Source organism: Hyperoodon ampullatus (genome assembly GCF_949752795.1).
Source record: "Hyperoodon ampullatus genome assembly, chromosome: 10".
Lineage (NCBI taxonomy): Eukaryota > Metazoa > Chordata > Mammalia > Artiodactyla > Ziphiidae > Hyperoodon > Hyperoodon ampullatus.
The window spans coordinates 21,111,262-21,139,002 of NC_136923.1; the positions used below are offsets into that span (position 1 = coordinate 21,111,262).

The 27,741-nt window shown below is 39.0% G+C and overlaps 1 protein-coding gene across 8 annotated transcripts in view; it reads right to left on the bottom strand.

The window, feature by feature from the left end:
* Positions 1-27,741, bottom strand: part of MITF (melanocyte inducing transcription factor) — a gene marked incomplete at both ends in the record, with an annotated part of 224,516 nt that overhangs the window by 79,064 nt on the left and 117,711 nt on the right. For 3 of the 8 annotated variants that reach the window (XM_079712800.1, XM_079712808.1, XM_079712805.1), the window contains one exon: positions 7,543-7,792. In XM_079712800.1, the coding sequence (XP_079568926.1) occupies positions 7,543-7,792 (250 nt within the window). Of the gene's footprint in view, positions 1-7,542; positions 7,793-19,688; positions 19,760-27,741 lie in introns of those variants that run through there. The other 5 variants (XM_079712809.1, XM_079712806.1, XM_079712804.1 and 2 more) reach the window with 3 other exon arrangements.

Here is a 27,741-nt window from a genome sequence, read left to right on the forward strand (position 1 = left end):
TAATGTCTGTGCAGTCATCACCTGTCCTCCTCAAAGTTGCTTTAGGTAGTACCACAGTTATACCAGTAATTCCTATAAAAATTTTAAGCTATGGCCTGAAGATCTGTAATAAACATTTGCTACAGGTCCCAGGTTACCATGTCAGTTGAGAAACTAAACACTGCTACTTCTGCCTCCTAAAGTTTCTCAGGTCATTCACTCTAGGAGAGGAACTACCACCAATGGTTATGAAATTGGGGCCACGGAGTCCAACTGAGTGAGTTCAAATCCTGACTGTACCATTTGCTTCATCGACTTCCAATGAGCTACTGGACCCCTTCGCGTCAGTTTCCACATCTGTGAAATGGGGACATTAGTAATAACTGCCCAGTGCTGGACATGCCAACCATGACTACTGTTCTAACAGTTCTCTAGGAGGTACAGACTAGCTGGAAGGCAGGTGGCACATCTATAAGAGCCTAAGTGTTCTCTAAACACAACACAAAGAGAGGAGTTAAAGATTCAGCATAGAAACAGGAATGTTTCTCAAGTCTTTATTTTTCCATCATCACCTCCCCTAAGCAGCCTCCTTAGACTTTTTTTTTTTCCCCTAACTACCTCTCCCCTCAACCCCAACCACAGGAAATTGTAACAGGTACATATACTGTATATCTGCTTATGTACTATGGCCCTTTAGAGGATCAGAAACCATTACAACATCTTACATTTTTTTGGCCTTCAAGAGCCAATTTTTGCACCCCTGGGGGACAATAAACCCTGTTAAGAACGCATGTGCTATGGGTCACACGTATTCTTCAATGTGATGTTCTTTTCATCACACTGGAAAGAAATTACCATTCAAAGCCAGATAAAAACAAAGGCTCACTCCAATTTTCAGTCCTCACTCCTAGGCCTCAGACCTTAGTACTCTCCTTAAGATGCTATCCTGACCTCCAGTTATAGGATTATGAGAACTGTGTAAATGAGAAGAGACTGCGCCTATCAGTATGGCTTCTTTTAACAACAGAAAAAGAGAAGGTGAGCAGCTGCTCCTCATGTAAACCCACAAGGTGACTTCAGTGATGGCAACGTAGCTCTTTGAGAAGATAATAAAGATCCTCATCCCTAAAGAGAAGGTGACCCTCCTAAACCTGCATGGCTCAGGTGTCCACTGACAACAGCGGACCCAATCCACTACCTGAGGAGATCACACCACCTCGATTCTATGGTACCCCTTGGCCACATAAAAATGGCCATGTGCTCATAGTGGGAGAAATCATTTCCAGTTTGTGTGCCAATATTAACAAGTGAACATGGAATTACAGCTGATGTTTCAATGTTTCCAGAAAAGTGGAATTAATTCATAGGCTTAGCTACGTCAAGGTTGACATTTTTTTTTTTTTTTTTGCGGTACGCAGGCCTCTCACTGTTGTGGCCTCTCCCGTTGCGGAGCACAGGCTCCGGACGCACAGGCTCAGCGGCCATGGCTCACGAGCCCAGCCGCTCCGCGGCATGTGGGATCTTCCCAGACCAGGGCACGAACCCGCGTCCCCTGCATCGGCAGGCGGACTCTCAACCACTGTGCCACCAGGGAAGCCCAAGGTTGACTATTTTGTTTTAGATAGTTGCTCCCCACAGGGCTGCTCTCTCAAGTGGACCAGGCCTAAAAATCTAAGCAAAGATGACTTTCTTCAGCCAGCATTTCATTACTAGTTCCTAGTTACTAAAAGCAGTGCTGGAAGAAAAAGACGTCTGAAACTAATCAATGCACATTTACTGAGATGCGTGCCCTACTTAGCCTGGGTTAAGTTAGAGTTAGATTTCACCAATGTAAGACAACTCTACGGAGTATTTTCTTGGGGCGGCCCTGAGATGACTAACCCCTTACCCACGGAGGTATGCATTCCCATTTGCATGGGAAGCAAATGGGCCACCGGTCGCTGCCCAGGCAAACTGGCGCACACTTGTACCACCAGAATGATCTAAGTGTTTCCAATACACAGGGTAAGAAGTTCCCATTCTGCCTAAGGAGCAGGGAGTTTAAAGCAATATTCTCAGAAGTACAGACAACCCAGAAAGAGAAGAAACTATTTTTTTCATGGCATTGGAAAAGGTGAACAAAGAAAGATAGGGTTTACGTCTACCTGATCTAAATTGCCTAATACATTTGTTCAGACCTCGCTCCCACAAAAGGGAACTGTAAGTTGGAAAGCAGCAGAAGTCAGGAAGGCAGCACCCTAAACTGTTAACAACAGCTTCCCTCTTAGGAGCTCAAGAAAGGGACGAGGCAGAGGAAGGGAGGAAGAGTGTCCTGCTGGATTCTCCTTCCATACTGCTTAAATCGGTCCCAAGTTAACAAGCATTGTCTATAATTTTTATTTTATTTTTTAAATTGGAGTATAGATGATTTACAATGTGTTAGTTTCAGGTGTACAGCAAAGTGAATCAGTTATACATATATCCACTCTTTTTTAGATTCTTTTCCCGTATAGGTCATTACAGAGTATTGAGTGGAGTTCCAATAAAAATAAGTTTTAAAGGGAAAGAAAATTACCTTATATGTGACACTGAACACATCAAAGTAATATGACCGAGAGATTCAAAGACCCTATAGGGAAACAAGGTCTCTAGGAAGATGAAAAGATGTTTGTGGAACATGGAGACTGAATCCCTTTGTCCCCAAGAGAAGATGAGCCCTTGTAAACACCGTGTTTGATTCAAAAACAAAAGGACACCGAAGTTTATAAACAATTCTGAAATCAAAGCTCACTGAATGTTTGTGTAAATCACACTGACTGGTAACAGAAATATATGATGGCCCATGGCCTATGAGATTAGAAGACTACTCAGATGTCCTTTCTTATGGGGTCAGCACCTCCAGCAAGGTTCCCTAACTAAGGGGACCAAGGCAAGCCCATCTGAGACATGCTGCATCTGTTCTTGCTTCTTTTGGCCAATGTGATGCTATCAAGGTTCTGTATTCCTGCCTAAACCTGGAAGAAAATCAAATGCATAATGGGGTGTGGGAGCCATCCCTTCTTCTAATTTGTAACCCACCAACTCACCTGTAACTCCACACACCTTCTTCCTATTTCTGTATTATACCTAAAGCATAACCCACACCTTGACAATTCAACATCAGGTAGATTTCATAAATTACAGAGAAAGGCCAGCAATTCAATCACCCACCCTTTCCCTCATCAGTGAAATCTCATGGAATGTTGGTTGTCGGACATGGTGACAAGAAAACAGGACATCCAACCATCCTGACTTGTTAGAATCACCATCTAAATGGGATGCCACACCATGAGACAACCACCCAATAAATGCCAACATAAGTTTAGTTTACAATATAGAGGGCCCTGGCAAAATGTGTTTCGGTATCTGATGAACAGCAAGCATCCTTTCTCACTCTGCAGTCATCTGCCTAATTCCTTGGATTACCTGAGATGATTTGGAAAAAAGGAAAAATTTAAAAATAAATTCCTTCAAACTACTTAAAAGAAAATATCCTAAAATTACATATTTTTTTTCTTTTAAATTCATCTAAGCTTTCTCCTCAGGAGAAAGAAAAATTCAATATACAATTTACTCCAGAGAAAACACCTTGCCTTTAAATTTTTCAATTCCAAGGCGAAGAAAGGAAGGAAGGGAAGTAGAGAGAGAAATCCTTTGCAATTTCCCATATATTTCTAAACAGAGAAATGTTTTCAAACTATACACTAAGGTTTTCAAGGTATACACTGTCAGAGTCCATGCAGGGGGAGGAATTCTGATGAACCTGCCAGTCCAAGATTAGAGCAACCAGGTGTTTCTATATTCAGTCAGAGCTACAGAGATGAGACAGTGAAAATGCGTGCTTGATGGCTGTGCGGACAAAAATGCAGTGGTTACTATGTGGTGCTTCTTCAGCCACGAGACCTCACAGGTGTCCACAAGGCCTTTCCCTGGTTCCTCTGCTTTTGTCTGAAAGAAGCTATAGATCAAATTTCAAACCTCAGGCTTGCAAGTCAAAAACCCACCTGTGGAAGAAACCGCTTCCATTAATGGTTCTTAATGACATACTTTGTTCATTTGCAGTTTGACATACAGAGTCTGTTCACTACTGTGGAAAATGCATTATGCACTCCAGGAACTGGTTCATTTACGACAAAGAAGCATCCTTAAATTACAATGCCCAATTGAATAGGGCTGTTATTAAGAAACCTAAAGGATATCTCCAATATGTAAATACATAGCAATACGATTAATCATTCCATATCACCTAACATAAAAAATCAACAGTATGAATAAAGCCATAAATTAATTAAATCAATGTAGAAACCAGAGGCTAATCCTGCAAAGCTTCATGAATTTATAGGCTGAACGACGACCATGTGAGGAATAAGTAATGCGAATTTCCAATCCCTATGAATTCCAAAGATTAGTCCTAAATTTACTAGAAGCTGTCAACAATTTAAAACATGTTTTATAAAGCTTCATATTTTAAGCATAACTCTACAAAAGAAAAGGGATTAACCAGAAAATACTAATTTAGCTTTTCAAAATCAGTCATTCAACCCACTGGCAGCAAAATGTTGGTAACGTGAGTTTGTGTGTGTGATTTTCTATCAAGTTCTTGCAAACCAGTGGGAGAAGGAGAGGTCTGCCCAGGACTCTCCAGCACACGCTAGCATGTCTGACTGTACACAGCTACCTCCACTGAGAAGCAGGTATGTTCTATTTCAGCAATTTAAATCTTTAAAAATTAAATGATGAATTTACTCAGAGTATACTATTAGAAGGGATATTTATTCTAAATAATCTGTATCATTATATATAAATTAGTACATTCAGTGTTATGCCTTGAAAATGTATATTCATAGAAAAATGGGCCAAGATTAAGCAAATTAGCTGTTTTTCTATTAACCATTTACTTCATAATAATATGCATATGATTTAAAAACTATAAAAGAGAAAAGAAAAAAACATTTCTCTCACTTACCTTTCCATAATAATTCGTAATATTTTCATACATAAAACTTTTGAAAATATGCAAAGTATTTTCATAAAGTACTAAGTATTTGAAGTATTTGAAGTAATCATTTATGATACTCTCCTTTAAAATGTAATTTGAATCTCTTAGAATGCCATCTTATATGAAATCATATATTTTTATTTGATCTTCCACCTACCTAAGGATACTAAAATCTGTCTAAATAGCTACCAAACCTATCTGCATTGCTATGCCTACACTTCTTTCTTTTCATTTATATGACACACTTCACTACTTTATATAAATGAAGTATAAAAATGCACAAGTTAAACAGAGATTAAACTAATTCAGTATGAAATATAAATTTACCACTTGTTCATTTTTATTTAGATTAGGTCTCCCAGTTCTAACAATTTATTCATGCTTTAACTTAGGACATATTTCTGGCATAACTAAATTGAGGGTTGCAGCTAAGGCCAGTGTTACCAGGACATAGTAACATATAAGGAAAAACAGGTATATTATTCAAACCAATTAGTGTAGATTTAAATTTTAATCATTTCATGATATTACATATTCTAAGTAATAAAAATTTTTTAAAACAATGTCCCTTTTTAAAATGATATGGAAATGATTTTTCAACATATTTGGGTAATTTCTCTTCCACTGAATATAACTGCCTTAATAGGAATATAGATTTCAGCTAATATATTTTAATATAATATCAAGAATTACCTTTGAATTAGACATAAACCACTACTAACACAAGTCCGTGTCATCTCTTCCAAAATTTGTCCTTCAGGTTAAAAAAACAGACTATTATAGTAAGTAAAACAGACATATTTCTCCACATTTTATTTTATTATTACTTAATTCATACGACTTTAAACAATCTAAGGTATAGGCAAAACAATTATGATTCTTGTGAACACCAGATAACTTAAATATTAAATAAACCTTAGATCTGTAAAAACCTAGTGACTGTCAATTTTCACCCAAGCAGAACAGAAAGATTTAATGTAAAATCTATTTCCAAGAGAAAACCTTGCCTTTACTTGGGGGGGAGGGAGGATAGGGTATGCATGAAATACCCATTAATTGTGGCAATATCCAGAACTTCAATCACAATAGAGTAAAATTTTATGCTAAACCATTTGGATCTTTTCCACCCTAACAGAATTTTAATTGGTTTCTCTATGAAAGAGTTTCAGTACTTCATCACTACGTTTTAAGAGTCTCTGCAAATAAGAAAATAACTGACTTAAAATTTGTTTTTAAAGAATCCCTTTCCTACTTCCTGGTAAGAATCATAGACTGCTTCCCAATTAAAACACAGCATCCTCTCTATTTGCTTTCATAGTAAACTTTAAAAAGTGGGAGATGTCCTTTTTCTGAGCACAGAAATGAATACAATGCCCAACAATCAATCACCGGCGGGTGAAGTTCACATTGTTTAATGAACAGTAATACTTGGGACACTTCCGAATGAAATAATTAGGTGATGGGATTAAAAATATTAAAAAATAAGGAAGTCCCCTTACTTTTCTTTTAACTTTACTTGCATCAGTCACATTTAAGAGTTGGAATGTTTATCTTTTTTTTTATTTTTATTATTTTATTTTTCAATACTCTTTTTAAAACAAACATTTGACGTAACATAAACATCTAAATAATGTGCTATATCTTTCTAAATTTAAATAATAAAAATATGTACTGCCAATTTGACTTAAGACACATTTTTCTTCATTAGTAAGATTGCTCAATTTGCTTTTTTTCTCAAATTTTAATTTTTTAAATAGCACTCTGTTGAAATGATAATGAAAAATTCAATCTAACCTAATTTCTTTTTTTTTTTTTTTTTAACATCTTGGAATGTTTATCTTTAAACAAGGAGTAACTCCCAATGTGATGTGCAGGACCCATGTGTGAGATGGAATTCTATTCTTAGACTCGTTACAATTTCCCGTGATAATTAGGAAGTTATATGTCCCCAACAGAATGATGCTAACAAGCTCCTGCAGTTTCTACTCTAGCAAGAAATCAAAGAGACCCAAAACAGACAACTCACTTCAGTTAAAGGATTATGCAGTCTGGTTATTAAAGCGTAGAAAGTGCTTCTACTGTTTTATATCTGAAGAGACTTTCTAAAAGAATCAGATTCTACAGCCAAGATTATTTACTCAAGAAAGAAGAACACTAAAGAATGGCCATGGAACGTATTTAGGGAAAAAATATACACAAGCTATTAGAAGAAGCTCATTTCAGATAACATGTACATTTTGAAACTTTCCCAAAGAAAGATGGGAAGATAACATTATAACAAACATCTGTTCCTCCTTGTAATTTCTCATGAAACATCAACACTCTTCCCCCATTTAGTGAGGGTTACTATTAAATTTACAGTTAGTTGGCATCCTTCTTTGGAAATACAAAGCCATGTAGAAATCAATGGAGTTGACATTTATGAATATGATTCACATGGGTCAATATAACCAAATACACGATGAGATAAATAAAACACCTAGAAAATGGAAAATGTTGAAGAGGAAGAAGGCTTGGCCCAACCAACAAGAGTGACAATCACGTACCTTAAGGACTTCCATTGGCACCTGGGTGGCAGAGGGGAGGGTGGCGGGCACACTGACGTTTATGGCTGGCGTCTGACTCACGGGCACTCTCTGTTGCATGAACTGGGCCGCCTGCAGCTTCTGCTGCTGCTCCCTGCGTTCCTGTTCCTGCATCTGCTCACGCATGAGTTGCTGGCGTAGCAAGATGCGTGATGTCATACTGGAGGAGCTTATTGGAGGCTTGGAGGCCCCAGGATGCTCCTCGGAACTGCTGTGGGAAAACCAAAAAACACAAATTTAGTTCCCTAATGAAACCCTTCATTTGCATTTTGGGGTATCCTAAATTGCACCAAACTATGAAATGAGCCTGGGTAAATATAATCAGATCGCAGAGTAGTATTCCACCTAATTGAAAATCAAGAGCTGACAGGATTTAAGTCATTAGTAGTTGAATTAAAACAAGTCAGCTTGATTGCATCTAGGCATTTTTATCATACACTTATTTTTTTGACATTTTATACTGCATACTACTCATCACCACCAAATATAGTGCCACCATATGAAGTGCCAAGAAGAGAGGCGTCTTAATGGCACCCAGATTTCCACATTTAAAAATAAATTGTTTGATTTCCTTTTTTATAGCCAGATCTAACCAAATAGCTACTCCTACATGCTATCTAAATTCCTTGAAGATATCTAAAATGTTTACTAACACAGAATAGTTTAAAGAAAAGGTGAACTTTGTCATGGGGAAATTTTTCTATGATACAGGAAGTAAAAATTATTAATGAAAGAAGCATTTGGACCAGAATGTTAACACTGAACTCGACCCCAGTCTTCAGGAAAGAGGGCAGAAGACAAGCTAGTTTGACAACCCAATTCTTCTTTCCCTGGTTTTCTTTATACTGTCTTTTCTTCTGATTCGCCTTGGCAAGCCCTATCCTACACACACTTTGTGAGTTCCCCATGAGGCCTACCTCTGATGGTATTGGTACTTATACTACCCAAAATTATTTAAAAAGCTTAAACCCTTGTCGTAAGTCAAAAAGAAAGGACTTCCTGATTTTCCTAAATATGGTTTTCTATTGCTTATCTTGCCAGCTCTATGACATCAACACATAATTAAACCTCTCTGCCTTAGTTACCATATCCAAAAAAGAGGAATAACAATAATTTTTTTTAATTACCCATTTATTAAAATGGGAGATGTTTTTTTAAATGTCTTTTGCATCATTTATACGCTAAAGCCCTACCTCTTAGGGATTCTGTGAGGATTAAATAAAATAATGAATGAAATAAGGCACACAAATCCCTTAATGAGTGCTATGTAGTACTGCCTTAATAAAGGTTTGCTGTTGCAATTATTATTATCTAGAAATTTTAATTGTTTCCAGTAATATCATTTTCTTTTTTAAAAAAATCCCTATTTAGGGCAAAGAATATAAAATCTTAATTAGCACTGGAAACAGAAAAAAGAGTAACATTTGACAAAATATTCACTCCAAAATTACTCTCCAAAAGAAGTATTTGCACCTTTAAGCTTCCTTCCTTGAGTATAAATCCCAATATTGTCCTTATCTTCTAACAAAGGCAAAATAAAGCCATTAAATCACAGACCAGCCTTATAAATTCCTTAAAGATAGGAACCTTCAAACTCTACAGGTAAAAAAACATGCTAAAGGATGAAGAAATGTTTGCATTGCACCCTCACATAGTTCCAGAAAATTACATAATAAAACTTATACTAGCAGTTAACTCATTACTCAGCACAGAAAACTGGTTCAATAAACTGTGATAAGTTAATATATTATAATACTATATATAGCCACTAAAAATGGTGTAGAGATATATTTATGGTTGTGAATAAAAACTACACAATATAATAAACTTAGAAAAGCCAGCTGCAAGAAAGCATTCAAGGTAGGATTCAACTTAAAAAAATGTTCACTACAAGAATAAGTGCAAAGATAATGCTACCCTGAGCCATTGCCAGTATACATTATCACAAACCTTTAAGAAAACAACAGTACTGGGCTTCTCTGGTGGTGCAGTGGTTAAGAATCCACCTGCCAACGCAGGGGACACGGGTTCAAGCCCTGGTCCGGGGAAGATCCCACATGCCACAGAGCAACTAAGCTGGTGAGCCACAACTACTGAGCCTGCACTCTAGAGCCCGTGAGCCACAACAACTGAGCCCACGTGCCACAACTACTGAAACCCGCACGCCTAGAGCCTGTGCTCCATAGCAAGAGAAGCCACCACAATGAGAAGCCCACACACCGCAACAAAGAGTAGCCCCCGCTCGCCACAACTAGAGAAAGCCCGCGTGCAGCAACAAAGACCCAAGGCAGCCAAAAGTAAATTAATTAATCAAAAAAAAGAGAAAATAACAGTATTATCAATTTGATTCAGAAATTTCATTGATGGATAATTTTCCTAAGAAAAAAATTCAAAATGTGGAAAACCTGACATTACAAAGCTGTTGACAAATTGCACAATATTGTGAACCACCTAAATTTGTCCCTTAATATGAACATGATTATGTAAATTATGAGGGGAGATGTGGGTCAAAGAATACAAACTTTTAGTTATAAGATGAGTAAGTTCTGGGGATCTAGTGCACAGCACGGTGACTGTAATGAATAATTCTGTATTGTACACTTGAAATTTACTAAAAGAGCAGATCTTAAGTGTTCTCACCACAAAAAAGAAAATAAATAGTAACCATGTGAGGTGATAAATGTGTTTCACAAAGCATACATGTAAAAAATCATCGCATTATACACCTTAAATAATCTTGTTAGTTATACCTCGGTAAAGTTGAGGAAACAAATAAAACCATTCAAAAGATTTAAGAATAAAATAGGTTTAAAAAAAAGTAAATTATGATACATAGATTTGATAATATATCTTTTTTTTAATCGCACAACTACAAAGTGAGAAATGCATGTCCTAAGAGTAAATTAAAAAGTAGGATCACAAGTGGATTTACATTCTAATTTAAAATAAGGAGAGAGCGTGTACGTACACAAATACACACATGACTAGCAAGATGATCACAGTTGCCACCGTGGCAGTGGAATTATAGGTAAATCTCTTTCTCTTTACTTTTTCCCCTGCAAACCATAATAAAGCCATAATATTTTTTCAATGGCAGAATATATGCCACTAATTTAAGAACATGAGGAACATGAACTAATTTACAAGCTTGAAGAAATAACTTGAGTGATCAAAGCCACCGTTTGGCTAGAAGACACTGGATCCATCACAGACAGTATGTTGACAATAGGATGGGAAAGTACTGACTTATATCCAGCACACTGGTTCTCTTGGAAGTCTTCAGAATCCAGAAGACTTAATCCCCCTTTCCTTTATAGTTTCCTACAGGTGTACAAAGACTGAACAATGTAAATACTCTGTATTATTTGTATAGCATACATTCATCCACACCATAAAAATACCTAGCCATTGCTCAAAAATAATCCATTGACCTGGTAAGTTTCTGCTAAAGGGACATCAAAAGAAAATGCATTTTCCCACTTGTGAGTATGTGTTCAGAGCTCAAATGTACTTTCCTAAACCCAGAGAAGAAGGCTATTTAAAAATAAATAAATAAATAGATGGTCTTACTATTCAAAGCCTGTCAGGTTAAAACATTCCCAGAGAGACTGATCCTTTTGATAAAATCAGGAGCAAACCTTTGTGCCGTAGCAAATGCAGCTGTGGAAAAATCGCACTAATTAGCTGCTCAAGACAAGCCATTGGCTGTGATACAGGGGGGAAAATCCTTTCAATTAACAGTAAAGCATTCTTGCGACATCTTAAGTTAAAATTACTAGTTATCAACCACACTAAGGCTGCAGACTTTAAAGTCAACAACAGTATCATTTAAAGTACTTACTGAAATAGCCTATCAGGAAAAAAAATACATATTTATTTGGTAGACCCCTATAAATAAATTAAAACTCCACAAAAGAAAATCTAGCAGGGCTCAGCTAATTGACATTTTAATAAATCTTCTCAAAAAAAGGAAAAAGTAGTCACTTCACTACACACACTCCCTGCGGGATATTTCCATGTTAAAGATGACTCTCAGATCCTCAGCCTTACTCTCGATCTTTTAAACATCGCTTTCTCTTAGAAATAATTGAATGGGCAATTATCACCTTGCTGACAAAAATGGAGATGCCTACACTTCAAAATGTTAGCAGGTCAAATGAGCATAATGTTTTAAACTCAAAGTCGTGGTTTATGTGACAATATTACAGGTGGCCAAAAGCTTATTTTTAAAATGAGGACCTGATGCTTAAACTACTAATAATAAGCAAGAACGAGTTGTCTCAATGTATTTAATTTTAAAGCTAACTGAACTCATCCAGGGCCCAATCTGCATTAGATAATCCTAATTCCATCAGTCTGATTCCTTTTAATCAGATTATGTAAAGGTCATTTATTCAACAAATAGTTATTGAGTTTTTCCTCTGTGCCAGGTGCTGGGAACACCTGGTTTCTAATCTCATAGAGTTTAAAGCCAGGGTCATATAATTTTTCTACGATGCCTTAAAATTAAGTCAATTATGTAGATTATCTGGCTCTTATCTAGTTCCACATGGGAAGGTATACATCTCATCACAAGGAATCACCCTTTGAAAGCCAACTGAAGGGGAGACAAATGCCTTTACTGGCACTTACCCGAATCACTGAAGTCAGACATGCAACCTCCCTGACAAGTGGGAAATGCTCAGTGGTAACTCAAGGAGGACGGCCATCAACTGGACACAAGTTCTAGCTCAGTCACTGCTGAGCAATCTGTTCTTTAACGAGCCACTCAACCTCTCTGAGCCTCTCCAAAACCCACCCCCTAAATGTACAGCAGTGATCGAGTGAGCTAAGTTAAAGTGCTCAACACAGTGGCTAGAATATGGACACTTACATAAATAGCCGTAAATGTGACTCAAGTTCCTACCTCGATGGCTGAATTTACATTTTTAACCTTCAAAGTCTGCCTCTTCTCTGTGATGACAGAGGTATGTGGACATGTGCTCTGAATTATCTGGTATGTTCCTAAATTCAGAGTTAATTCCACTGCCTTGATCAACCACTTAAATGTATCAGAAATTCCATGAAATCCAATACCTTGCCAGCCAAACAACACCTGCCTGACCACCCTTCACGTTTAACAGTGATGCCAATACCCCCTCACCAGACTTTAGGAATCAGTCTTTGGTCTCCATATCATCGTCATCCAAGACATGAATCTGGTTGTCAGCTGAAACTTACCTTTCAGGAGGAAGGAGCTGATACACTTTCCCCTGCATTTCCTCTCTTCAATTCCTCAGGCAGAGTACAGCCCTGACACTTACTAACCTGTGGCCATGGCCAAGTCAGTCAATCTCTTTGAGCTTCGGTTTTCCTTATTTATAGACTGTTTAATATATCTGCCTCTCAGCATTGTTAGGAGGATTAAAATTTGTAATAGATGTAAAAAGCTTAGCACAATAACCAGAACATAGGTCACATAAACTGGAACAGAGCTCAAAAATTAGTAGTAAAAAAATATGAAACCATGAACATGCTACTTCTTTTTTGATGCAAGGAAGTGAATTTTCATAAGCCTATATGCAAGTTTGGACCATAGCAGATCTGCCTTTTAAGGTTTAGGCAATCCCTATTTAATTCAGAGAATCTGACAAAGTTTTGCAGGAGTGGAGGGAAGATAATTTACCCTGCAGTTCTCTCACCAGATATGAAGTAAAAATCCTAGCATTTTTCTCCAGGAAAAACTAATCTTCTTTATAATCATTCAGGTGATAGAGCTCAAAGCCTAGCATTTGCCTGTACTGGATACAATGTAATTATGTCCAGGAAAGCACAATGGCTAATGTTCGCATACACAGTGGAGATGCAGGAAGGCATGATAATTAACCTCATGCACAGGTAAGAAAGCTATACCGAGAACAGGTTAAGCTACCAGGGTTTCCAAATGCAAAAGACTGGCTGCCACAATATCCGCTGTCTAAAGTCAAAATGCCCAGGCTCTATCCCTAGAAATTCTGACTTCAGGTTAGCTAAGGCCTAGGAATCAATGTGTCTACAAAAACTCTGCTCCTGATTCGGATGCCATGTTTAGAAACTAGAACACCTAAGATCACCCATTTGTTTAGTAGAAGAGCTGGGACATGAACCCACATCTTTTGACTCTTAGACCAGAACACTTTCTTCCATGTCTGAGGAAATGCACATTCCATTCCCCACCTCCAGTAACCCTCACAAGAGCTCTGAAGAGTCCTTCTGATACTGAACCCAACATGTTGAACGGAATGAAATGGGAAGGACTACTTACTCCTGCCAAACAGGCTATAAAATCAAACAGACAAAAACATTTGTGCAGATACTGCCAATGGATCGTCATGGTTACAACACAACTACTCTATCATAAGGAAAAAATCCACAGGTTGAATCTACAAAAATGTTGTTCTGTCAGCAAAAAGAAAATTTTAAGAGTCTTTAGAAAGTAAGTCCAAGTGCATAAATCACCGAAATAAGAGTCAGTAAATGGACATATCTTTTTAAATGGCAGTCTGGGTATCTAACATTTTAGAATGATCAGCACTTCCATTATCTTAACCTTTCCGTTCCTTCCAAAGTCATCGCTTTGTAAGCGTAAAGATGACTTCTTCATCGTGAATGGTGGACGCAAGTACCAATAAGAAAATACATTGTTACTTGTCTACATGATATATATATGAAATATATGGTATGTCTGATATATGGTATATATGATATATGTGATAAATATGTATCTCACTTAAAATAACTGAGAGTATAACTCACGTAAACATGAAAGTACCAGATTTCACAGTTTGGCTTCAAAAATTGAGATCTTGTGGACTTCAGGCATCACCAACCTTGGTTTTAGTGGTCAAGAAAAAAACATGAAAACATGCCAAACATCCAGCTTTTTCTGGTAACATTACCAGCTCAGACAATAAAAACTACATGTTTCTGGCATGGAGGAAATAAAAAGACTTGCAAAGTGCAGCTTGTCTTCCTCCTCTTCTTTCCTTCAACGAATATTTGAATGCTTTGGCAAAGCATTTCCAAGGGCCGGGTTCTGCTAGACGTGAGGGTAGCATGGTGTCCAGAGAGGACAGAACACCTGTCCTCTGGAGCTCTTTACTCTCCATGGTACAAAAGGAGGAAAGCATTCTAAAAGCAAGAACCAGCAATCATACGCAAGTTAAAAATCTAAAACTCTTACTTTTCAACACCTGGACCCCAATTAGTTTAAAAACATCGTAGTCTCTCCGTATCTACTCAGGATTAGTATTCTTCAAGCTGGACCTTTGACAGATGCCAGTAAGAGTAATTTCAATAACTGATTATATCAAAATCAAAAAGAAACATAATGAGATTCCCAATATATCAATATTCTTCAAAAGAGGGTACAGAAAAATGATACCCTGGAGTGCAGGAAGAAAAGATTAAAATTTATATAAAACTTATCCATCATTTCTATTTTCTATTTTTGTACATGTTGTATATTATAATATAGTATTAGTATGGTGGCACATGTATAAAATTTATAAGTAAAATAAAAACACGTTGAGAGAGTCTGCTTGCAAAAAACCTTACTTTAACTAGGAGGGGTGACCAAAAATGTTTGAGACCTCTGTAATATTAGACCAATGTTCTTCTAGGCAACGTTCCTCATCAGATTTTTTTTAAGTTGATTATTTTCACCCCTCCCAAAGAGAGTTTCTCACTTCTATACACTCCAACCAAGGAGACTCTCTTACTAAAAGATATTTTCCAACAAGGATATGAGGATGCCATTTCCTCATTTTAAGGCCATGACTGTCCTCCATTTCCCACAGATGCCACCACGGGTTTCCATGCTCCTAACTCTCAATTCCCCTCGAAGAAATTATTTCCGTCAGCCTACTATCAAAAAGCTATAAAGCAGATAAAGTTGAGGGTCCCACACTCACGCTTCTTGTCTCTCCTATCAAGCTGCCTTTCACTAGACCATGTTCTAGAATTCTTGTTTACACTGTCCGACTATGGAATCTCATTCATATCTAGATGCCATGCTTTAAAAGGCTCTGAAAATTTCGCCTATAAGGTGTAAGTAATTGATATGGCATGACAAGATATCCCACTTAGAGTATTTTAAAAGAAGGAACTTTTTATCCAAAACTATGACAATCTAATGACAGAATTCAGACATGAGTGTGTAAGTAATTGGAAGGATCTTTTTAAAGACAGAAAAGCCTTCTATCTCTACTCAAATAACTGCCCCAGTCACAGGGCATGCTCTGTCCACTTGTCTAGACAACGTCACAACAGGTCAGAGAAGATTCAGAAGCCTTAATCGCTTAACAATTACTGCATGTCTAGAACATATCAACCAAGATGCAAAGTCTGCAATACTGTGTGGAAATCAAGACAAAAGTACCAATTGTGATCTCAGGAGCAGTGAATGTGTGCACCTGTCATGGTTTAAAAGCCAGCCTTACAAATAGTGGTAATGATTTATGGTGGTCACATGTTACTTATGCCTGCCCAGCATCCTGTCCCACTTCTTTGGCAAAGTACCCTGATTTCACCTTGAAAAATCAGTCTCCTCACTTTCCGTTCACAAGGTAGGTTATGGCGATGCTGCCAACTCCAGACATAGAAACACAGCATAAGTTGGACCAATCAGCATACCCATCGAATGTGCTTGTGCTCTAAAATGGTCCAATAACAGTCAGCCCTATGCTGAGTAGAAATAGAAATACTGACTAAAAATAGTGGGGTAAAAGACCTCTATGTATACTAATGTTTGGGAAGATGCTAGGATATAAATCTGGAACTTCCTGGACCTATGGGAAAAGAAAGCCAAACTAAACCAAACAGTGAAGTGAGTTGAAAGAGGGAACAGAAGCCTAAGAAGGAAGAATGAAGAAGGAGCCAGTGTTTAGATGACACAGAGCATCTGGATCAAACCATCCTTGATGGTTTGATAACCCTGAAGCCTTGATAACCCTGGACATAGGATATTGATTTACAAGGGACTCTCAATCTCCATTTCTGTTTAAGTCAGTTGGATGTGCTCTGTTATACCATAGCTCATTTTTGTGGCATTTTAGAAAATAAGTTATTCCAAAAAAGAAAAAAAAAATCAATGTTTCAGCCTAAGAGCTACAACTCAAACAATCTAGTATCCATTCTATTTTCTCCTTGTTTAGGCTGGTACACTGCCACTCACAACATTTCCCAGCTTTCCAGGAGCTAGGTTGGCTTCACGCCTAAGTTTTGCCAATGAGACTTAAGCAGAAAGGTCATGTGGTACGTCCAAAAATTCTCCCTAAAGAGAAACCCATCTTTGCCATCATGTCTCCTTGAATTTAGCTGTAATGGTTGCAGGACTAGCAGCCACTTTGGACCATGAGGATGAGAACCAGACTTAAGGACAGAGCTGGCATGTTCCTGGCCCTTCATGACCAGATAGAGCCAGCACTATGAGGGCAGAGATTTTTGTTTTATTCACATATAAATTCCCCAGCACCTAAAAGAATACTTAGCATATAGTAGGATGAAATAAGTATCTATCCAAAGAGTAAATTTGGTGTCTCTATTCTAACAAATACCCCACCTCCTAAAATCAGGTAACACTAAAACCTTAGTGTTGGAAGACTTTTAGTCAAACCATTTGCTTGAGTCATCCAGTGGCAGAGAACACACTTTTCCCAAAAAGCTCAGTTCTAGAGACCTACTGTATTACCTTAATTCTAAGACAAACTTTCCTTCCACATTTTAAGAGCTCTCAAGTCAGAATAGGTCATATAATCATTGTATATATTTAGTAGAGTTTTCATCTCCCCCAAACAGTCACCTTATAATCAACACTGAATTGGATATAAGGAAATCCATTTGATAGACAAGTACTGTGGCACTGGACTAATCATAGCCACTCAAAAGCTCAAAGGAGTTATAGTTTGGATAATCCAGAAATCTGAGCATCGGAGAAACACACTCAATTAAAAGGCAGAGGAAGAAGCATCAATTCATTCAGTATCTGAAATGAGAATCCATAGAACGGAACAGAGAAAGGCACAGACATGGGCCCAGAATACCTCTGTTGAAATCCCAGCTCTAACGTTTCTCAGCTATATGACATGGGCAGCATCTTTCACCTGCCCAAACCTTAATTTTGTCATCTACAAAATGGAGGTAGGAAAAAGTACCTTTGTCATAGAGCAAGTATGAGAACTGAACGTATTAATGCAAGTAAGATTCTTAGAGTAGTGGCCAGCACACCCTGCAGACAATAAGTAATAGGCAATGGATTCTTCTGTGCTGTACTTCAATTCCTGGATTGGTACCCTCTGAGGCTCCTAGTAACTTGAAACTAGTGAAAACTGACAAGTTATTTTCTAGGAAGCCAAATCTCTTACAATGTTGCCTTCTGCTATGGTGTTTCTTTGCTTTCCTAGAGGAAAATACAAAAGAAACAATTAATTCACAGTGTGTGCCCTCCCCAAAAGAGCAGGCACAAAGAAATTAATGGGCAACAGCTCAGTGAACAAGTTTTGTCAAAGATGTGTGCTAAGAATTTCATTCTGCGGGTTCATAAAGGAAGCATGTTCCTGCGGCCAGTATTTTAGTTAACCAGAAAAAAAAAAAATTCAAAATCAATTAAGCAAAAGTAGTTGAAATTAAGAATTAATTTGGGTGTAAATTCAAGGATGACACCACTACTGTTCTTAAGCTGAATGGCATGTTTTATCCAATCATGATATCCATTAACTTGCTTAAAAATAATATTTCAAAAATTAGTAAGTTATAGGGGACATTTTTGTGGGGTATGAATCACAAAGACTAGCCATCATCTCCCTAACTAGTATCTGATTTACAAAGCAGAAAATTATAACATTTCTAACAGGATGACATTTTAAATACACAATTATGTATACTCTGTTCATAAAATGTTCTATCATTTTAGATAAATGAGTAATTAGACTGTTTTAAGGACATACAATGAAAAACATCTATAAAAGCAAACAATACAGCAAAAATAGCAAATTAAAAATAATTTTTAAAGCTACTGTAAAACTTTTTAAAGATTTCCCTACTGAACATTAGGAACTTTTACCACAATTACATTTATGGGAATTTTATTTCTTTCAGAATCAAATTCTCAAAATAGTTCCGCTACATTGAGTATTTTTCCATGATTCTTGCCGTCTTTAAACACACCTTCACAAGCTGCTGAACATAATGCTTTTCTGACTTAATCAGAACCTCTCTCATGACCCAGGAACGTTCAGTAAATAATTATTAAGCTCCAGAGGTGGCTTTTGCTTAAGTTGATTTGCTTGAATGCTTATTCACTTAGGGACACAGCTTTTAGTATTGTTTTCAAATCTTATCACCTAACACTGAAAGTACATGTTAAAGGAAATGGGGGAGTGGGAGGGGAGAGCTATGATCCATTTAGCATTTCTCCATTTTAGTATTTCTTTGAAAGTGCCAATTTCAAGCTTGTTCTACATTGCTATGCCAGACAGATGATTCTGATTTTGGATGTTTTGTTTTCCTCTCAAAGAGAAAAAAAAAAAAAAAAAAATCAATATGCAGAAATGCAAACGAGATGTTTATTAATGCAACTGTTACTACTTCGCAGTTGCGAGCGGGGGCGGGGGAGGGAGAAAGCAAAATATCCGAAGTGTTTGCAATGGGGCAATTTTGACCAATGTCACTAAGCACGCTCGTTTTCCCGAAGAAAACCCTTTTTTATTCATCACAAAGCTGGGCTGCAGTCTACCTAGTAATCATAAATCCAGCTCTGTTCTCACTCAGATTTTTCAAGCAGTCATTTTTGGCATGATTAATTTAAGACCAACATTCCATTTCCAAAGAGAAGGCAGAGCTAATGGGCTAGCATTTCAATCCCGCCTCCCCCCACAAATTAGCCGTTATCCTTGTCATAGCCACCTACTAGAGGTTACAGCTGAAGCCGATTAAAGCCACAGTCACAGAGTAACAGTTCCAGTATTTTTAACTCCGAATAGAACCTCCCCTTTCTCTGTCCTCCCCTCAAAAAACAAAAACAAAAAAACAAAAAACTAAACTCCTGTCAAGTGGTCCCAGGATTATTTCCAGAATAAAACTTCACTTACAGATATAAGCTTTCAAAGGAACAAGGCATGAACATCTGAACTCTAAGCGCCTCCATCTTTTTTCCTTTAAGGTGCTCTGCAAGCCCTTGGTGAAGAGTGAAAGTCAAAGTTAGTTCTGGCACTGGCTGTGTCACTAGGGGTGGCTCCTGATAAGGCCCTGGAAACTCCAATCCAAACACAGCTCGTGCTACAACGGTGCCTGGTGTCTGTCTGAAACAGCAGACCTGTTTAATCCAGTACCTACTGTACCTGCAGGACAAAAATGCTGCCTCACCCTGCAACGGGGGCTTCGCAAGGACACAGGCACCACCAGAAATCCAACCCGGCAGCCAGGTGACACCTTGGGATGCTTACTTAGCCCTCCCGAGCACAGGTACCAGTGGAGGCTTGCAGTGGCTGCGCGTTACAGAGAACGTGAAACCTGAGGTAATTTCACATACCGGTGAATTTCTAACACTTAAAAGAGCCACAGAATCCAGGAGGGTTGTGGGACAGCTTGTGCCCCTTCTCAACTGGGGGGACCTCTGGCAACAGCTCATCACACACCTCTAGCTGCCTTGCATCCATGCACAGGCATTTTTGGAACTGGAGCTTGATTACTGCACATGCTCTCCTGCTGACAAGCTAGAGATCTGGACAACATTCCTTACCCTCAGACCCCAAGAATATATGGAGGGCTACCCTTGCCCAGTCCTGTGGAAGTCAAACACAAGCTGCTTCAACTGTGGGCACTAACTTTTAAGACATCTTTAGGCCATACATCTGTGTATTCTTAGATTGTCATCTAATTAAATTCTGGATGTGCCGAAATAATAATACATGCTCTCAAAAGATGCTTTAAAATTGTGACATGACGTCAATATTATCAAATACTGATGCAGCTCCTACAGACTCAGCACACCAAAGATGTCCTGCACAGTTATGAAAATATGTCTGTTTCTCCTTACACACAACTCAGAGGTCAGAACAAAGACATCTGACATGGACTAGCTGTGTACCCTGGGCAAGTTACTTCACCTCTCTGTGCCTAAGAGTTTGTCTCCGAAGTACATAGTTGGAAAACAATGCAGTCTCTAAAAACCATAATCCAACTTGAATTTCATAATGTAATGAATTTATCTTCCTTTAATTTCCCTTTAATAATAGCAAATATCCAGCCAGGAGTCTCCGACAAGCTATTTCTGGCTTTTTTTATTCTTTGTTCATTTTTCATTTTTTCTTTTGTTGAATAAATATTTATGGAACACTTACTACGTCCCAGGCACTGTGCAAACTCTTGGAGTTTACAGTCTAGTGGGACACATATTAAATAATCACCCAAATACATAATGAAATGTGGTAAATGCTACAAGGAGCTGGGAAAGCTTAAAATGTAAGGGTCAGAAAAGGTTTCCCTTAGGAAGGGGCCTCTGGGCATAGAAGTGAGTGGGGGTAGCAGTCATGGGTTACGGGTGTGGAGGGGGGCACGGGAGAAGAGTCTTCTGAGCAGTGGTAATGACATGTGCAAGAATCCTGAAGTGGGGAGTTAGAAGGAAGATTCTTTGTGGCTGGAGGACAGAGAGTAAGGGAAATCATGGCGTCCGTGAGACTAAAGCAGCGGCTAGGACCAGACCATCAGGATCTGGGAGACCAGAGAAGAGTCACTGATTTTGTTCCAAGATGAACAGGAAACCATTGAGAGGTTGTAAGCAGGGAAGTGATGGGCTCACATCTGAGCTTTTAGAAAGGTCCCTCTGGCTGCTATATCAAGAACCACCTAGAGAAGGAGCAAGATTGGCTACTGCAATAGTCCTAGTAGGAGGTGATGATACTTTATGGGGGAGGGGGGAAGGGACAAGAGTGGAGAGAAGTGGATTAAAGTGGGTAGATTACTGGTAAAGCTAAAGACCAATAAATAGAAGGAATGGGGGTGGGGTGGGGAAGCCAGGTCCCTGATGCAAATGACTGCATTCATTAACAATAGTTATTGAGGAGTTTCTACACACTTGGCATTGTGCTGGGTACTAGGGTTAACAGATGACTAAGATGCTACACTATTTCCCTTACTAAACTACTCCATACCTCACTTCTCCTGCCTCTAGCACAGTTTGGCATAAAAATCAACAACACAGGTTCTGGACTTCCCTGGCAGCGCAGTGGTTAAGAATCTGCCTGCCAATGCAGGGGACATGGGTTCAAGCCCTGGTCCGGGAAGATCCCACATGTCTCAGAGCAACTAAGCCCGTGCACTACAACTACTGAGCCTGTGCTCTAGAACCTGTGAGCCACAACTACCGAAGCCTATGCGCCTAGAGCCCATACTCCACTACAAGAGAAGCCAATTGCAATGAGAAGCCTGTGCACCGGAACGGAGAGTAGCCCCCGCTCACCACAACTACAGAAAGCCTGCACGCAGCAACGAAGACCCAATGCAGCCATAAATAAATAAATAAATTAATTAATTAAAAAAAAAAAGAAGAACACAGGTTCTGGTGTCAACTTAACCAGGTTCAAATCCCAGCACTTACTCATTCTGTGACCTTGTGCAAATTTACTAAACTTTCCATGCCCCAGTTTCTTCACTTGAGAAAGGGGAAATGATCAATGGCTATCCTGTAGGCTATTGTTAAAACTGAAGTAAACAATATATGTAACGTGTATGGCACAGTCTGACACATAGTAAGCTCTCAATTAAAAAAATAGCTCTTAGGGCCTCCCTGGTGGCGCAGTGGTTGAGAGTCCGCCTGCCGATGCAGGGGATATGGGTTCGTGCCCCGGTCCGGGAGGATCCCATATGCCGCGGAGTGGCTGGGCCCGTGAGCCATGGCCGCTGAGCCTGCGCGTCTGGAGCCTGTGCTCCACAGCAGGAGAGGCCACAACGGTGAGAGGCCCGCATACTGCAAAAAAAAAAAAAAAAAAAAAAAAAAAAATAGCTCTTACAATTATGATTGTAGTTGGAACTGTCTATTTTGGATGCACACTGACCAATCTACAGAACCAATGGAAATGCAACAGAGTAAAACAAAAACATAAAGAAACTGAAAGATCAAAGAAAACAGAGACGGTAGGAAATTACCATATCAGGACCTTAAAGGGATGATTTTTTAAAAAGACCAAGCTGGACTCTCTCCCACCTTGGACACTATTTGAAGCTGCATTAAGTTACAATGCACCGGGGGAAGTTTTACAACTGAAACCCTGATTTATTACACGCTTACACACAGGGAAAACCTGTGCTCTCCGTGGGCTCTCAAACGTTGATCACAAAACCAATGGAATCAATTCCAGCCGTTCCAGCAGGGACAGAATGTGGTAGCAAATGCTCCCCTGGCGTGTCCCGCCAATGACATCGCCTGATATTTTGTCCTGGACAATCTACCACCCCAAGGAGGCTAACCATTGACCATTTACATAAGTGTCCAAGTAAAATTACCTTTAAGGGGCACGTGTTCAACTTATTCATGGTACTTCAGAAATACCTATGTTATGCTAATGTTCTTGGGGGATCTCCCTGAACACAGCAATGAAATACCCACTGGCAAATGGAATAAAGCTTGACCTACACATCTGACACCATCTACAAAATTCATAAAACATTACATAGATTTCCACGATACTGCCCCTCAAGTAGTCATGCAATTATTCAACAAATGTCTTCTGAGGGGTAGGAACCATGTCTGTTTGGTTTACTATTGTATCCCTAGAACCTAGTAAAATAAATAGTCCGTGGTTCAGGAATAAAGACGCAGACGTAGAGAATGGACTTGAGGACACAGGGAGGGGGAAGGGTAAGCTGGGATGAAGTGAGAGAGTGGCACTGACATATATACACTACCAAATGTAAAATAGCTAGCTAGTGGGAAGCAACTGCATGGCACAGGGAGATCAGCTCAGTGCTTTGTGACCACCTAGAGGGGTGGGATAGGGAGGTTGGGAGGGGGACGCAAGAGGGAAGAGATATGGGAACATATGTATATGTATAGCTGATTCACTTTGTTATAAAGCAGAAACTAACACACCACTGTAAAACAATTATACTCCAATAAAGATGTTAAAAAAAAATAGTCCATGGTTGATGTTCATATGTTTAAAATGGATTAATCTATAATGTATAAGCAACTCTCTTGTTCACATTTGTACTATTCAGATATGTATCCTAAGTGCATATACGTATACAAATGCACATGTATAAACACACACATATATACATAAATGCATATATACACCGAAACCCTAAATTTAAACACAAACTAAGAATTGGTAGCAGAGGAGAAAGAAAGATACTATTCTTTAATACAAAACGCTGAATGCAGAATAAAAATATTACCTGTACTCCAATACAATTAAAATCTTAATTACTACTCCTTGCCCCAAATTCCAGCAAATCAACTAGAGTCATCAGAATTCTTACTGACTTTTTTCAAAGACAACCTTAACTAAAATGGAACTTAAAACTATCAAACATCCAAGTGACAGCCAACTTTTTCTCTTTTTTTTTTTTGGCTAAATTTGGGCCACAATCTTTTTTGAAGGAAAAATTCAATCACTATGTTGAACATGTTAGGGAAGAGATAAGAGGTTTTACTTGTTATCCTGTCCAAAACTCAGCTGAAGAAAAGTAGAACCACTGTTTTATCACAGTCAGAATTCTTCTTGATTTATTTGGGTATCAAATGTTTTATTGCCCCCAAAGCACATCATTTTCTTATATCTTTCCTTCTGATAGTTATTGCTCTTTTCAATAAACTACTTCTACTCACCACCCTCACAATAGTTAACATTTGAGGACTTAATACATGCCAAGGACTATACTGACCCATGAACTACCCCCTACATACAATTTAGGAAGCACCTACCCATCACGTTTTATTGTGATCCCAGCCAATGGTTCCCAAACCTGTATTCCTATCAGAAGCACCTGGGGACATTTCTCCCCACTCCATCTCCTTAAAATCAACTCAGGAGCATTTAAAAATGCAAATGTCAAGAATCTTTCCCCAAACAAATGATTGAGACTCTCCAAAGGCATGGTTTTGAACTCCATATTTTAAAAAAAAATCTCATAAAGGACAATGTGAAGTAAGGCCTGGGAACCACTATTATATAACATATTATAATATACATAATTATATATAATATATTCTATGTAAATTATCTCTCCAAGAGTGACAGAAAAACACACAAGAATGTAAGTTCCCTTTATTTGTTGAATAAAGAACTCTTTACTTGAATAGTTCGATATGTTAAAGTGTTCACTTGGAGTTTCAATGGATATGCTTTGAATGTTGAGTGAAAGCCTTGATTCACGAGTATCATGAAAGTGATTACAAAACTCACAAACTACTCTCCAGAGTAACAAACACATCCCCTCTTTTTCCCACATGCCATCGTGTTCACGCTCTGGAAAAAGATGCCACCGAAAGGCCCTTCTACTCAAACATTTACTGATGCACCCAGCACTTGAGAGACACCTCTCAAGTGCTGTGGGGAAGAGAAACAGGAAGACGCAAGAGGCTCTGCTTCTCTGGGGCTCACCCCAGAGAAACCCCAAACTCACATACACAGGCCCATGGTAAGAGTGAGGAGGAAGGACAGAATGGCTGCTCCAGGGGCTCCTTCCCAGGGGGGCTCCTTCTCACCTTTCCGATGAGGTCTCACAGGTTTTCTGTTTCTTCCCTAGGGAGGGCTTCCCCTGCCCCCATCCTACCTAAAGCAGGAACACCCACTTCTGCTATTTACTCTCCCATTAAATGTTTTTTCTTTCTTTTATAGCACTTACTCCAACTTCTAATCATTTTATTTGTTTGTCTTTCATCCTTGAGGGCAGGGTTCTTTCTTTGTATTTATTTCATTCTCAGTGCCTGGGATAAAGTAAGTGCTCAATAAACTTTTGCTAGATAGATGGATGGGTGGGTGGATGGATGGATGGGTAAATGGATGGATGAGTGACAAAATGAAAAAGATCAGGTAATGAAGGAGCTATGAAATATAATTTGATGATGGCATTTAATTAATTAGGAAGTCAATAGGTATAAGTGGGACTCACAATTGTATACTTTTCCTTTGGAAGCTTTTTTTTTTTTTTTTTTTTTTTTTTTTTTTTTTTTTTTTGCGGTATGCGGGCCTCTCGCTGTTGTGGCCTCTCCCGTTGCGGAGCACAGGCTCCGGACGCGCAGGCTCAGCGGCCATGGCTCACAGGCCCAGCCGCTCCGCGGCATGTGGGATCCTCCCAGACCGGGGCACGAACCCGTGTCCCCTGCATCGGCAGGCAGACTCTCAACCACTGCGCCACCAGGGAAGCCCCCTTTGGAAGCTTTTAGTTGCTGAACACAGCTCACTTTTATGGATAAAGTATTAGGATACAAAGTTACAAGCAACTGGCAGCCCAGCAGTTCTAATCTGAACCCCTCACAGCATGACTGAGGGAAATTTTTAATGACTACTTACCTGCAGAAATAAGGGTTCAGTACCACTCAATAACGTTTACCTCTTTCATCTTGTTTCTACTTTTTTTTTTTTTTCTACTACCAGGAACAGATCTCCCTGTAACAATGATGGTACAGCATCTTCTGAAAGACAGATCATTGTACCTGGCTCACAAAGAAGCCCTTTAAGGTTGAAAAGGAAAATGCAGACAAGACCAAGATGACCCCAGGTAAACTTAATCTAGGCTCATGTCAACATTATGAAAGAAATGTTAGATGCTTATACAAATATCCAGAAGAAAAAAATAATGTTTTTTTTAAAAACTGTTTAGAAAACTCTGTCCTGAGAATACAGATATAATCTACAAAGAGACATCTCAAATGCTGTCAAAGTAAAATTTTAAGCAATTAATGAAGGGAGAAATAGAAGGGAGAAATAGCTTGGTCTTTCATAAATAATCAGTACGAGGGCTTCCCTGGTGGCGCAGTGGTTGAGAGTCCGCCTGCCGATGCAGGGGACACGGGTTCATGCCCCGGTCCGGGAGGATCCCACATGCCGCGGAGCGGCTGGGCCCGTGAGCCATGGCCGCTGAGCCTGCGCATCCGGAGCCTGTGCTCTGCAACGGGAGAGGCCACAACAGTGAGAGGCCCGCGTACCACCCCCCAAAAAAAATCAATACGAGAGATTAGTTCCTTCCCTTGAGCTCTCTGATATTATCTGTTAGAGTTCACTTCAAAAGAAATACTTGCTCTGCATTAAAAGCAATTCAGGAGCTGTCTCTTTGTTCTCTATAAATGGCAGCGGGGTATTTGCAATAAGCAGACCACAATCTACAAAATAAGCCAAGTTTGTGAGACAACACAAACTTGAGGAGGGAAACACTGATTTGAGATTATGCCACTTTGATGGCATTCCTCAAATGAGAAATTTAGTAAAAATGCAATTAATTTCCTGATCTAGGTAAATAAATAGGAAAAGATAAGGCTGTTGCCACGGTGGGGGGGCACAAAGTTACTCGCACTACGACTTTATAAGAAGTGAAATCTTCGCCTTCAGGACTTTTAACTTATTTAAAAAGAAAAATGTGGACTTGTCTTTTCCTGTAGTAACTCTTTTTTTAAAGTAATTAAAGCCTGAAGAGCAAATAAGCACATAGGGTGCGTCTGCCATCCTCCTAACAGTGTTGAGGACATAAGCAGGAGAGTGCAACCCCATCGTCATCAACAAAGACATCAGTTTCGTTCTTCTTCCGAGCAAGAGTCAAGATATTAAAGTATTTTAAAGCAACACAATATTCAGCTATCAGAAGTGGCCTCCACAGACCACCTTAGCTGAGGTCCTGGCTACAAGGCAGGTGAATCCATCCTTCCCCAGCTTCCCTCTCTGAGACACCAAGGCATCAGCAGCTCAAAGAACCACCTAATCCTTTATGGTCCAAGGGGGAACTGGAAAAGGGATGAAAATAAAGAAGAAGGGTACTCTGTCAGTTAGACTTTCTATTCCATTCATGTAAATCCCATATTTGTATCCCAAAAACTGAGCTGAAGGTAGAGACAGACTGTTTCTCATGGAAAATCACAATGCTATGGTGGAAGGTGGTACGAAAGTGTGTCAGGTGTGAAAGCTCTCATTTGTACAACATGTGGTA